The sequence below is a fragment of the Eulemur rufifrons genome, chromosome 10 (assembly GCF_041146395.1).
Source record: "Eulemur rufifrons isolate Redbay chromosome 10, OSU_ERuf_1, whole genome shotgun sequence".
Lineage (NCBI taxonomy): Eukaryota > Metazoa > Chordata > Mammalia > Primates > Lemuridae > Eulemur > Eulemur rufifrons.
Window position 1 is genome coordinate 30897884 of NC_090992.1, and position 12434 is coordinate 30910317.

At 57.5% G+C, this 12434-nt stretch overlaps 1 protein-coding gene across 4 annotated transcripts in view; it reads right to left on the reverse strand.

The window, feature by feature from the left end:
- Window positions 1–1201: 1201 nt before the first annotated feature.
- Window positions 1202–12434, reverse strand: part of SYNPO (synaptopodin) — a 64312-nt gene continuing 53079 nt past the window's right edge. For 3 of the 4 annotated variants that reach the window (XM_069483917.1, XM_069483920.1, XM_069483919.1), the window contains 2 exons: window positions 7268–9651; window positions 1202–2169 (listed from right to left, as the gene is read on the reverse strand). In XM_069483917.1, the coding sequence (XP_069340018.1) occupies window positions 1504–2169; window positions 7268–9651 (3050 nt within the window). In that variant the 3' untranslated portion in view covers window positions 1202–1503. Of the gene's footprint in view, window positions 2170–5288; window positions 9652–12434 lie in introns of those variants that run through there. The other variant, XM_069483918.1, reaches the window with a different exon arrangement.

Sequence of the window (12434 nt, forward strand, 5' to 3'; positions counted from 1 at the left end):
ACATCATCCTGATGGTTGGGTAAGTCCCCAAGTCACACTCTGTCCCTCACCTTTAGCAACATCCTGGTATCCTTTCACCTACATACCTTTGATCCTCGACCAATTCCAGCTCTCTAGAGTATCCTGAAGCTGATATTCTGAACCTCTAGAAGGCACTACCAGCCACCTCTGGAAACTACAGAACTCAGCCATATTCCTCCCTGTGTCCCTCCTGGGGAATGGAATCAGAGCCACCAAAGTTTAAGGGACAGGCTAGGGCTTGCAGCCGGGCTCCCCAAGGTCGCTGGGCAGCAGGCACTAGCTAGGCCAGAGTGCGATGGGAAAGAAATGGGTTGGGACAGTGTGCACTCTTCTGGGCATGATATGGACACTGGGGCTGGGATCTGAAACTGAAGAGGGGGTACTTCCTAGGAGGCCAGAGACACAGGCAGATCCTGGCCTAATCCCTCACTCAACCACCCAAGCCCATCTGCCCCAGAATTCATGCCCAGCCAATCCTCCTCCACCACCTTCCCCTACTTCCTAACACCATGGAATGCAATTCAGGACTCGGAGGTCCTCTGAGCCAATCCCACCCCCTGCTAGAACCTCTTCTAGGCATCCTGGCCACAGCTTATATACTTCCCATAACAAGAAACTCTTTGCTTCCCTCTTTCAGATAGGCAGCCCCAAACTGATGACAACCAGAGCCACAGGCTGCATCTCTCTTCTCTCCTCAGCTCAGCTTTGAGCCCAGAACCTGCCATGAATGGGCCCAAAAGGACAGATGGGCTGGAGGCCCAAGTCCTGGACCTGGGGGAAATCATTGCCTTATAGCTGTCTTCCCTGGCTGTAGATAAGATGCCGTCCGTGGTTAGCCTAGGCTGGGTTGGAGAAAATAGCATGACAAAGGCCAGGGGAACATCTTCCTGCCTCTTCTCTCCAAAAGGCCAGCGAGGCACCTTGAGCTGGCCTGGGAGACCTCACTAAAGGTCACCGTAGTAAAAATAGAGCTTGTCTGGGAAGGGATGGAAAACAGCTGCTCCTGCCTGGGACTTGGTGCCAGGGAGCCGGATGGTCAAGCCAGGGCCTGGCCGTGGGACACAGGCCTAGGATCTTCTGAACACACCTCACTTGCAGAGCCAGGAGGGGAGGGAGGAGTATGGAACCCTGGATGTGACAAGTCTAAGGGCCCATATGTACAGCACCCTACCACTTGGGGGGGAGGGTGGAATTTAGACGTTTGGAGATTGCCTTGGCAGCAGAAGCCACATTAAACAGATGGGAAAGCTGAGGGTCAGACGGGGGAAGGGTCTTGCCCCAGATCACACATCCATACCGAATGGTAGAGCAAGGGCTAGCACCGAAGCTTGCATGGCTCACCCATCCCCAAACCCAGTGCTCTCCTCCCCTGATCCCTTATCTCTGGGGCTGTCCAAAGAGGCCGGACCCCTTGGGTTCCCCAGGCCTGATGACTCTTCTTCGGGCTCGGCTTTCCATGGGTTGGGGATGAGGGGTGGGGCTTTAGGTGGTGCAGGAGGCCTCAGCGGGGAGGCTGCCACGCTTGAGCCGCAGGCTGCCGTTCCAGCCGCGGGGGCAGATGTTATAGCCGAGGATGCCGGGCGACTTAGCCCCGGAGTCCTCGGAGTCGAGGGATACGTCGGAGTCCGTGGGCGAGCGGCGGTAGAGGAAGGGCCTGAGCGGCACGGGCAGCGGGCTCCGGGGACTGGCGCAGGACGAAGGCCCGGCGGGCAGCGGGCTCCGCGGGATCGGGGCGAAAGCCGCCCCTGGCGCCGAGGCCGGGCCCGGGCGGGCGGGCTGCGGCGAGCGCATGCGCGGCGGCGGCGGCGGCGGCGCCGTCGGCGGGGAGAAGGGCCGCAGGCTCTCGGCGCCCGCCGGCCGCGGGGAGGCGCTCTTGCGCCGGGCCGCGTTGATGATGTTTCGCGCCAGGAGCGCCTGCAGCTGGCGGCTGGGGGGCCGCGCGTCGGTCTCGGGTCGCAGCGGGGACACGGAGCGCTCGCTCCACGATGGGGACATGGGCGGCGGCGGCGGCAGCGGCGGGGGGCTGCTCATGCTGCTCCCGCGGCCCGGCTCCCACGGCCCCGGGCTCACCCAGCCGTCTAGGCTGCTGGGGGGCCGGGACGCGCCCGGCGTCCAGGGCGGGGAGGTGGGCAGGCTCTCCCGGCGGTCCTGGGGAGAGAGCAGAGGGGGTGGGGGCAGGCATTAGTGCTGGGGTCCGCTATGCCGGGGTTTTGAAAGGGGCCGAGTATGATTTGTCCAAAATACAGAGACGGGAAGCCACCGACCGAGTCAGTGAGTGCCTCCAGTGAAACGCAGGTCCCAAACTCGCAGCCCAGAACGCTTTAGAGAGCCCACGCCGTCTGGTGTCTGCCACTGCGTTTGACCGGGAGGCAGACGCCCGGGAGTTAAGAACGCTCGCTCTTCGCTTTGAAGACAGACTCCGTAACTTACTGAGTGATCTTGGGCAAGTTGCTTCACCCCTCTGCGCTTCAGTTGCCTCCTCTGTAAAATGGGCTATAACAACTACTCACCCCACAGGGTTGTTGTGAGGGTTAAATGAGATAACTCATGGAAAGGAACATTACATATATTAGAACATCCCTTGGAAGAAAGTGCTCAATCGATGTTAATTACTGTAAAGAAATACTGGAGGGATACACGTGAAACTAACCAAAGTGCTTATCTGTCAGGAAATGGAGTGAACAGGAACAGGGTATGTACACAGCCACAGGGGGTGGGAATAGGCTTTTTAATGTACTACCTTTTATATAAGTTTAGATTTTTGAACCATATGGAAGTATTATCTATTCAAAAATTTAAAAATATTGACTATTATTAAAGTTGGATTTAGTGAAAGATCCTCTCAGCCCCAAGCTCCTGCCTTGTTGCCATGGTTACCTCATTTTTCCCTGGATGACCAAGCAGGGAGGAAGGTCCCCTGACAAATGCGAATACAACAGGAATCTGGGATGGTTCCCCCAGGCAGCACACTCCCTCACTGGACTTCACAGCACGGGGAGGGGCGTGCGGCTCTGGTGAGGCCAAGGGCGTGAACAGCTTTGAGGCCACAAAGCACTGCTCTGCTGTGCACTGCCATACCTGTCTCCTACCTGTCTGGGGGCTTTTCAGTCTACAGGGTTCATTCCCATCCTTTACCTCATTAGCCCCTCACAACAGACTGGTGACGTAACTGGTATTATCACACCCATTTTACTAATGATGAAAATGAAGCTCAGAGGCATAAATAACAACCCAATGTGTTCTGACCCACCAGGAAATGTGTGTGTGTGTGTGTGTGTGCATGCATTGTGCACCTGTGTGTGTGTGACTATCTGCTGCCCAAAGCCTACAACATGTTGAAGCAGTTTGAACTGGCTTGAAAGTGGAGTGCTTGAGAATCCAAGCCTGGCATGTATCTCCTGAACCTTCCAACTGTTCATCCAATCACATGCCAGCAAGAACCAGTCCACTTGGCCTCCCAACCCAATCCAAATCCATCAGCACTCATCCATCAGAGTCCAGAGAGATCCAGTCCATTCCATATCTCCTACCCAATCAAAATCTAGAACCATCCACAACCTCCGTTCTTTCATCCAATCAATGAGCCATAGCCATAGCCAAGCCAGTCATCCTCTCATCCAATTGAGAATTGAATCCCTCCCAATCAAAAGGAAACATGTTTTCTCCAAACAGAATGTAGCAGCCGCTAGGTAAACCCAGACTCAGAATTGGAGCCCTTTCCCCTAAAGAGGAATGTTGGTCAACAGCCTGAACGGAACATTTTTCATGGGGTGGTAATGCTGGAGTGACCCTTAGAGATTTCCTGGGGACATCCAAGTTCCCAGTCATCAAGCAGAAAAGTTAAGGCTCAGTGCGGGACCCACCTCTTTTACTCCCCTGGTCTGAGTTGTGTATACATGAGCCAGAGACACTGGGAGCTGCTCTGTATGTGACACAACCCAGGAAGCTTTCCGTCCTGCCAGCTGCGGGAGGCAGACCCCAAGACTTAGGGAGAGGAGCCAGGAGGGAGGTCCTGGCCTCTGGGCCAGATGGGAAGGACTAGAGGCTGAGACCAGAGTCTCAGGGCAAAATGGGGTGGGTTCAGGCATGCCCCAATACCCGACCACAGTGCCACCTTGAGCAGGGAGGTGGGGCCAAGAGCTCATTACCCAAGCCAGTCAACAACCACTGAGGCAGCGGAACCTAGGCTCTTCAGCCAGAAGAGTAGGCTGGGTCAAGGAGGGCCATGATAGCTATTAAAAATCTCTAAAGCGTTTTTCTCTGCCTTTGGTGGCCACAGGGGGAATATTGGGGCCAACAAGTGGAAGAGGAACAGAATTCAGCCAAGACTGTGAAACAGAATGGCTCAAGCAGAGGTTGGAATGTTGGGGGCACTGTAAGCAGCTCTTTGTCATCTGGAGAGGGGCCAGAACTTGACCTCATGCGAACTGCCATGTCTGGGCACTGACTCTGTATGTGTCGGGGGGCGGAGGGGTACACAATGCGAAAAGGCTCCAGGAGCTCAGAACTGTTCGCTTTCTGGCAGAGAGCTCAATGCACCATATAGATGCCGGAACTCCATGGAAATGCAGTGGGTGAAAATTCAGAAAGTAGCGTCCCCTCCGCCCAGCACCAGCCCCAAAGCAGGGCACATGTTTGGGGTGAAGGCAGGAGCAGAGCAGACTCAGACATGGACTGTCGGAGACCAAATGGAGCCCCAGACCACCTTCTGCAATGCTTTCACTGAACAGAAGGGGAAACTGGGCCCAGAGATGGAAAGAGGCTGGTCAAGGTCACACAGGAGTCAGGTGCACCAGTTCTGACTCTCAATGGCAGTTCTTTCCTCTCCACCAGGGGCTTTCAGGGGCCAGCCAGTGACGATGACAAATGTGGGAAATGGCCGGATTTAGATAATGGGGTGGGAGGGGACCTGAAGGAACTAGAGAGTGAATGCTCTGGCTAAAGGAATTTCAATTCCGTTTTTAAACAACCCAAACAAGCCTGGACCAGAAGGGGCAGTGTGTTTTTCCCAAAATCCTCTACAGCATTTTTGGCCAAACTCTAAGGGAAGGAGAAAACAAAGGAAGGCGATCTGCACGGGGTCCTGGCGCCCTGAGTGCTGTCCTGGGGAGGAGAGAGGGAGCCCTCACTTCAAGCCAGCACGCGTCTGTACCCACGGCAGACACAGCCGCACTTCCACACACAACAACCGAGCGGTCCCACTCCACTTCCCCAGCTAGAATAGGAGGAGGAAGGGAGCCCTGACTGCCAGCAGCGCAGAAGAAAGAAAGAAGCAAGACGGTTTGAGGCAGAGTGTATTGAGAACAGGAGAGAAAACAGAGTTGGGGAAAGAGCTCAGCCTGGCCGCAGGAGCTGCAGAATGGAGGGTGGGCTGTTCCATTGCTGGCCCTCGGGGGTCGGGGGTCGAAGGGAGCAGGGGGCAGAGGCTTCACTCTGTTCTGGGAGGGGCCAGGCATGAAGGGGCTGAGCTCACTCACCACTCCCCCACGCATACCCCCTCGATCTGTGTGGAATGAGCTCACTGAGAAGGCACCCCCTGTTGCCATGGAGACGAGCCCAGAGCTCACGAAAACTGCAGGCTCAGCCCAGCATGGGCACCGCCTCCACCACCCCTTGCCCCGCTGGGGAGCCCAGAAATAGGGCTGGGAAAGAGAAGTGGGTGGTCCTCGGCCCCCAGCCTTGGGAAGCTTCCATCTGAATCCTGCCTCTTGTGTCTGTATTCTCTCCCCCCTACAAAGCCCGGGTAGGGGGCTGCATCACATTCAAGGTGTCAGCGGTGGTGGGGGTCTCAGACTACCCGACTCAACCCCCTCACTGTACGCATGGGGAAACTGAGACCCAAAGACATGCATGCAGTCAGTCTGTTAGAACCCAGATCTCTTGAGCCCCAGACTTTTCCTCAAAACCTGAAGGTCCCACCTGTCCCTTCCCCCGAGCTGCTGTGGCTGGCCTCAGCCCTTGCCATGCTCCCACTGTCTCAGGTGATCCCGGGCATCCCAACCCAAGCGGCTCATCCCCTGGTCTCCTGCGGCATCTTATCCCAGCCACACCCTCGCCAGGTCACCCTCACAGACATCTAACCCCATCTGTCCTTTGGCAACAGCCCATTTCCTTTCCCTCTCTTCCCAGGGGACTGTCTTGTCACTTACAAGGCCTTTCTCCCAAAGCACCAGCCTATCTCAATCCTTACAGACTGTCACAGCTAGAAGGACCCTCATCATATAAATGAGAAAACCAAGGCCTAAGAAGGAGAGTGACTTGGCCGAGGTCACATAGCAAAGGGGAGGCTGAGAAGGGACAAGAACCCTCCTCCCCTGCCTCTCTCCCTGGGGCCTGTTCCACTGCACTGAGGTGGCTTCTTTGAGTCAGGGAGATCTTGGCTAAGGTTGAACCCCAAACCACCAGTGGATACGTAGCTAGGGCCGCCCTCTTAGCAGCACACCACATCTGCACAGCCTTCTGCGGGGCTCTCCTCTCGGGGGTTCCCCTGGGACGTCCCCCGCCCAGGACAATGAGGGCAAGCCAGGCGGAACCAGGACTGAGGTCTGGGCCCAGGAGTCTCCCTAAAGCGGAGCCGGGTCTTGGAGAGGGAGGAAGAGAAGCATCAGACAGCAGTGGTGGGCTGAGTCCGCAGCCCGCGGAAGGACCAGGAGGGCAGCAGAGGCGGAGGCAAGGCAAGCTCTCTGGTGCAGCGGAGAGGCGTCCAGAAGGCAGAGGTGGAAGAGACAGGCCCGTGGAGGTGAGAATCCAGCAGCAGGAAGAAAGATGCCAGGAGCTTGGGCCTCACGAGGGGCCCCGCTGGGACAGATGATTCCACAGGCACCGGCAGGCTCTTTCTGCTCCCGAAGTCCCTGGTGGGATCCCCTGTTAGGCCACTCCCAGCAAGACGCTGGCATCCGACTCAGCATCCCTACAGCTCAGGAAGGCCAGAAGCAGCCCTTATCCTCCTCGGGGCCTGCCAAGGGGGTTCTCTCTCCATGGCCTTCCTCCCTGCTCAGACATGGAGTCCAACCCCCCGGGAGTAGAGAAGGGGCAGCCGCACTCAGAGGAGAGGCACTCGCCCAAGGTCACAAAGCCAGCTGGTGGCAGCATCCGACCTTGAGCCTCGGACTCCCTGTTCTCCTCACTCAGCTCTGTGCCATTTCCTGCCACATCTGCTCTCCATCCAGCCCTCAGGGAGGGGGCCTTGACTGGCAGTGGGACCCCTGTGGGTCCATTACTTGAAGCAGAAGGAAGGCTTCCACACCTGAGCCTCGATCCCGGCGTTCCGGGTGGAGAAGGAGGGCCTGGGGGCCTGCTTGGCTCGGGGAGGCCACGCCCTGGAGGGAGACACGGGGGAGATGTCGCCGCTGTAGGGAGGGCTCACGGCAGTGGGCTGGAGGCCGTCCTGGCCAGGTGAGGTGCAGAGGCCCAGGGAGGAGCGGGAGGGCCGAGGCAGGGCAGGCGACGGAGGGAGACCCTTGGGCAGGCTGGGCACCAGGTCCAGGGAGCTCGGCTTGGCGGGCGAGGCGGCTCTGGGCGAGGCAGCTCTGGGCGAGGCGGCCCTGGGCAGGGGCTTGGCAGGCTCCTTGATGGGCGAGAGGACAAAGAGCGAGGGCCGCAGCTGGTATGGCTGCTGCTGCTTGGTGGGCTCTGGGCGCAGGACCCCGTTCTCAGGCAGGTACCCATGGTAGAGGGAGGCAGGCGGGGTCCGAGCTGGGCTTCGGGAGGCCACTCGGAAGCCCCCAGGGGCGTTAGTGGAGTATTTCCAGGATGAAGGCAGGGACATGGTGGGTGAAGGGCAGCGGGCCAGCTCTGTGGGGCCTGAAGACTCGATGACATATTTCTCCATCCGCGACTGGCGGCGGGCATAGAGCTCAGCCCCCTTCCCAGAGGCCTCGGAGAGGTTCTGGTTGGGTTTGGGCTTTGGCTTGGCCTGGATTCGGGGCGACTTGAGGCAGGAGGCCCACTCTGGGACGGCCTCCTCAGCTGCTGCAGGGCTGGCCCTGTCCCGAGGTGCTGGCACCTGCTGGAAGTTGGAGGCCTCAGCCCCCAGCGCGAAGGGCTCTTCCTCCACGCCCACCTCCCCCTGGTCCCTCTGCCTCCGCTTCTCATCGGCCGTCTGTACCAGATCCAGCAGGTCTGGATTTGGGGTCACCTTGGGCTTCTCCACGAAGGTGAACATGGCTTTGCGGCTGCCCCGGCGGGCCATCGACTCCTCCAGAATGCCCGTCTTGCTGGCAGGAACTGCCTGGCCCTTCAGATGAGAAGGCCTGGGGTCAGAGCTGGGGTACAGGGCAGAATAAGACGGTGGGGACCGGACCCGGGAAGCCAGAGGAGCTGTGGACAAAGTCTCAGCGTAGGTGGGGGGTGGGGCGAAGTTCCCCACAGGGCGTCTCTCTGAGGCTGGGCTGAGCTGCCCCACCAGCCTCCTCTCCACCATGGGGCTGTGCGACATCACGTGTCTCTGTGGCCGGGGGCTCCTGTCTGCCACACTGGAGGGCTGGGGGGCCGAGGCCTTCTCCCCAAAATGTCGTCTCTCTATCATGGGGCTCCGCTCCATCTGGCTGGTGCCCCCTGGCGCCTGGATCCCAAAAGGCCTGGCCGTCCTGTTGACCACCGAGGGGGGCTTGGCCAGGGTGAAGTGGACCTCACTGTACACCTTGGTGGGCGTGGTGGCGGTTGCCCGCCCAGACATCTCTTGTTCTGACACCACTAGGGTATGGGGCTGGACGTCGATGAGGAGGGAGCTAGACATGAAATCTGGGGCCGGGGCCCCGGCGCTGGGAAGGAGAGTAGCTTCCCTGGAGAAGGTGCTGGTGGTGGTAGGTGGAGTCGACACCTTGTCAATTAGGAGGGTGCTGGATCTCACCTCCGCACCTGGCCCCTGGGCTTGCCCGTCGGCACACAGGGTGCTGGGTTTGGCATCTGGCACTGTGCCGTTCGGCGGGAGATGGGCCTCTGAGGAATTCTGCTGGGCGCTAGCAAGAGGCAGGCTCTGCGGGACGACAGTCGCCGGTGGGTTCTGATTGACATCGGTGGCCGGCAGGTTGTGGCTGCTGTTAGAAGCTGGTGTGGTGAGTGTGGCGCTGGGCGAGGAAAGGTTCTGGTTGACATCTGCGGCTGGGCTGTGGACCTCGGCCGGAGGTGGGGTCGGCGGGGACTGCTGGGCCTCGCGGTTCTGGGACAGGTGGAGCCCATTGGCCGTCAGCAGGGCTGCGTTCTCCTTTAGATACACCACCAGTGGTACCTCCTCCTCCTCACTGGCCACCCGCTCCAGGTGCCGCAGCAAGCTGGCCTCCTCTGAGTAGCCCTCCATGCTGTGGCCAGGGACCCCTCTGCCGGGGCTCTGGGGCTTGGGGTGCCTTGGAGGGCCTGGCTCAGGCGGTGAGGTGGGACTCAGGCTGAGCCCTGGGGCATGGCCTGGGGGGCTCGCAGGGAGCACGCTGAGGGACTCCTGGCTGGGCTTCGGTCCCCTCTGGCCGTGGCTCTCCAAGGTGAACTCGTTCACCCTCTGCCGGCGCCTGTTGAAGAGCTGGACACCCCGGGAATTGGAGCTGGGAGGGGTGGTCAGCTGGGCTGCGATCTGCTGGCTCCGCGCCTTGGCCTCTTTCAGGTCCTTCTCGGCGAGGCTAGTGCTCCGGCCCAACGCTGCAGAGAGGTACAGAGGCCCGGTTAGCAACAGGAATAGGATCCTTTCCTTTGGAATTTGACCTTTACTCACTATTTCCTAGAATCAGCTCTCCTCGTAAAGGTCGCTGACCCCCTTCATGGCCCAACTCAAATGCCACCACCTCTGTGAAGCCTTCCCTGATTATCCATTCAGGATTAACTGGTCCTTCACTGGACTCCCGCTGAAAGTTGTTGCTATGGCACTTTACCAAACTGAGTATGAGCACCTCACCGTGGAAGTCAAGGCCCACTCCATCCCCAACTCATCCTCCATGACCCTTCTCCCCTCTCACTAGGCTCTGCCACATTGGCTTTCCGTTCTTTGAGCATGCCTAGTATGTTCCTGCCCCAGGGCCTTTGTACTTGCTGTTTCCTGTGCTTGGAATAATCTTTTCCAGGTGGCATTCCCTGTTGGCTCCTTCCAGCTGCTCAGGTCTCAGCTGGAATGTCACCTCTCTGGAGGGGCCTTCCCTTCTATCCCGTCTCTGTTTTATTTTCTTCATAGCAGACACCACAATTTGAAACGATCTTCTGTATGTTTCCTTGTTTATTACCTGTCTCCTCACCTAGAGCATAGCTCTAAGAGGGCAGTGACCTTGCTTGACTTGTTTACCACTCTAATCTCGGCCCCCAGAACAGCGCCTGGCCTACCGTGGACCCTTGGTAGACGTGACTGAATGCACAAATGAGCCCCCATAGCATTTGCTATGTGCCTTTCTTAGGGCCCTTTATACTTTCAAACTTACAGTAGTTTGCTTTGATTTTATAAAAAGATGCCACTGACACTTTCCCATTTTAGAACAGGTAATACGTTCACATGGTCTAAATATAAAAGCACAAAAAGGTATGCAGTGCTCCATTCCTGACTGCTCCACCCCACAGTCAGGTAACCCCTGTTGTTAGGCTCTTCTATATCCTTCCAGAATTTCTTCCCATCTTTATTTAAACAATCATTTAAAAAATTCACATATTTTAACACCAAAAAAGTAATAAATTGGGCTAATTTCAGCAGTGCCTACACTAGAACATTGCATTCTTTCACCTTATCCTCGTAAGAACTCTCTGAGACAAGCATTATTTGCCCATGTTTTACAGAAGAGGAAACTGAGGTTCAGAGACTTCTAAGTAACAGACCGAAGGTCACACAGCTAGAGGCGGCAAAGCTGGAGTCAGAATAAGTTCCCCCTGGGTCCACAGCCCATGCTCAGCTGTCTGCTCATCCCAAAACGTCCCTTTTGGACATATGGGGGGACAAAATCAGCAGGGGGTTGGGGATCAGGCCGGGGTCAGTCCCCTGTTAATCTGTAAATTCACTGCAGGCAACCATTTCTCCTTCTAGCCCCAGCGCCTGGCTGGCACACAGCTGGTGCTCAATTTATACTTGTTGAATAATAAATGAACAAATGGACCGGACAGACAGATGGATGGACCAGCCTGTGGCCAGGGTCAGGAGCTCAGTCAGCGGCTGAGAACATTCCTCCCCACCTCCCCCTTCTCCTCCCCTCTGTGGGAAGCTAATTAGTTCTTGAGGAATCTGACCCTGCCCTCCTCCCACCTTGCCCATTAGCACTGGCCACGACATGCTGAGGAGGCCTCCAGGGACAGTCTTTCTAGGCATCTTGCCAGTCATGAGGCTCAGAATTCACGGACTCCCAGAGCTGGAAGAGCGCTTATAGAGGCCCCATTTCACCACCACCCCATTTTATAGATGGGGAAACTGAGGTCCCGAGAGTAGCCCAGGGTGGAGCCTGCTGACCCCCACACTGGAGCCGGCAGGGAGGCCCGCACAGAGCACAGGAGCTACAGAGAGCAGCTTCACGGGGACCAGGCCGAGCAGCCACAGGCTTTCTGGCACCAACCTCCTTTTTCCCACCTGCCATCAGGGCTGGCTTTCCCCCACCTGTTAGAAACAGTTCAAGCACACAGCCCACCCTACCACCCATGACACCTGCTGCACCTGGTGAGACTCCTCTCCCGCCTGGATCACGCCCCCTGTGAAAGATGAAGGATTCACCCAGGCTGTTCCCCTGCGGGGGGCCTAACTAGGAGATCGCCAGCCACACGGGAGGGCCATGAGGGCTTGCTCAGCTCCTGCGGAGTCCATCCCCTCTGCTCTGCTTAGAAACCAGGCCTCCTGGCCTGACGCCAATCTCTGCCATCAGCTAGCTGTGTGACCCTGGCAAGCTACTGTTCCTCTCAGAGCCATAGCCACCTCCACTGATACAGGGTAAGGCAGTTGACATTAGGTTTGGGAGGCCACAAAGAGGTCATGAATGCCAGTGGCTTATTGCCACCAAGCCCAGGTAGACAGGCAGAAGGCTCATGCTCCCCTGGGATAAACTGGTCATCCCACTCTATTCCCTGGAAGGAATCAGATCTTCTAGCACAGGAGATGCACCGCGTTGATCAGGGTCCTGAAGATCAAACAGCAGGGGTCCAGAGTTATGGGGAGGCAGAGCGTATTGCCCCAAACCTCAGCATCTCACGGGTAGCTGCCAATGAGCCCAACCCCCACCCAATCTTGTGTCCCCAAAGCCATGTCCGAGTGTGCAAGCCTCTGCTTACATACTCATTTGACATGAACTCACTCCCCCAGGAGGTGTCGTCCACTAATTAACATTCCTCAGCTATGAAGTTGCTCCTCATACTAACTTTCATCCACTTCTTGATGTGGTTCTGCCCCCCGGGGCTACACAGATAAAAAGTGGTCTCTGTCCAGCCTGACAGTCCTGCAGAGATTTGCAGATACAAATCGTGTCCCC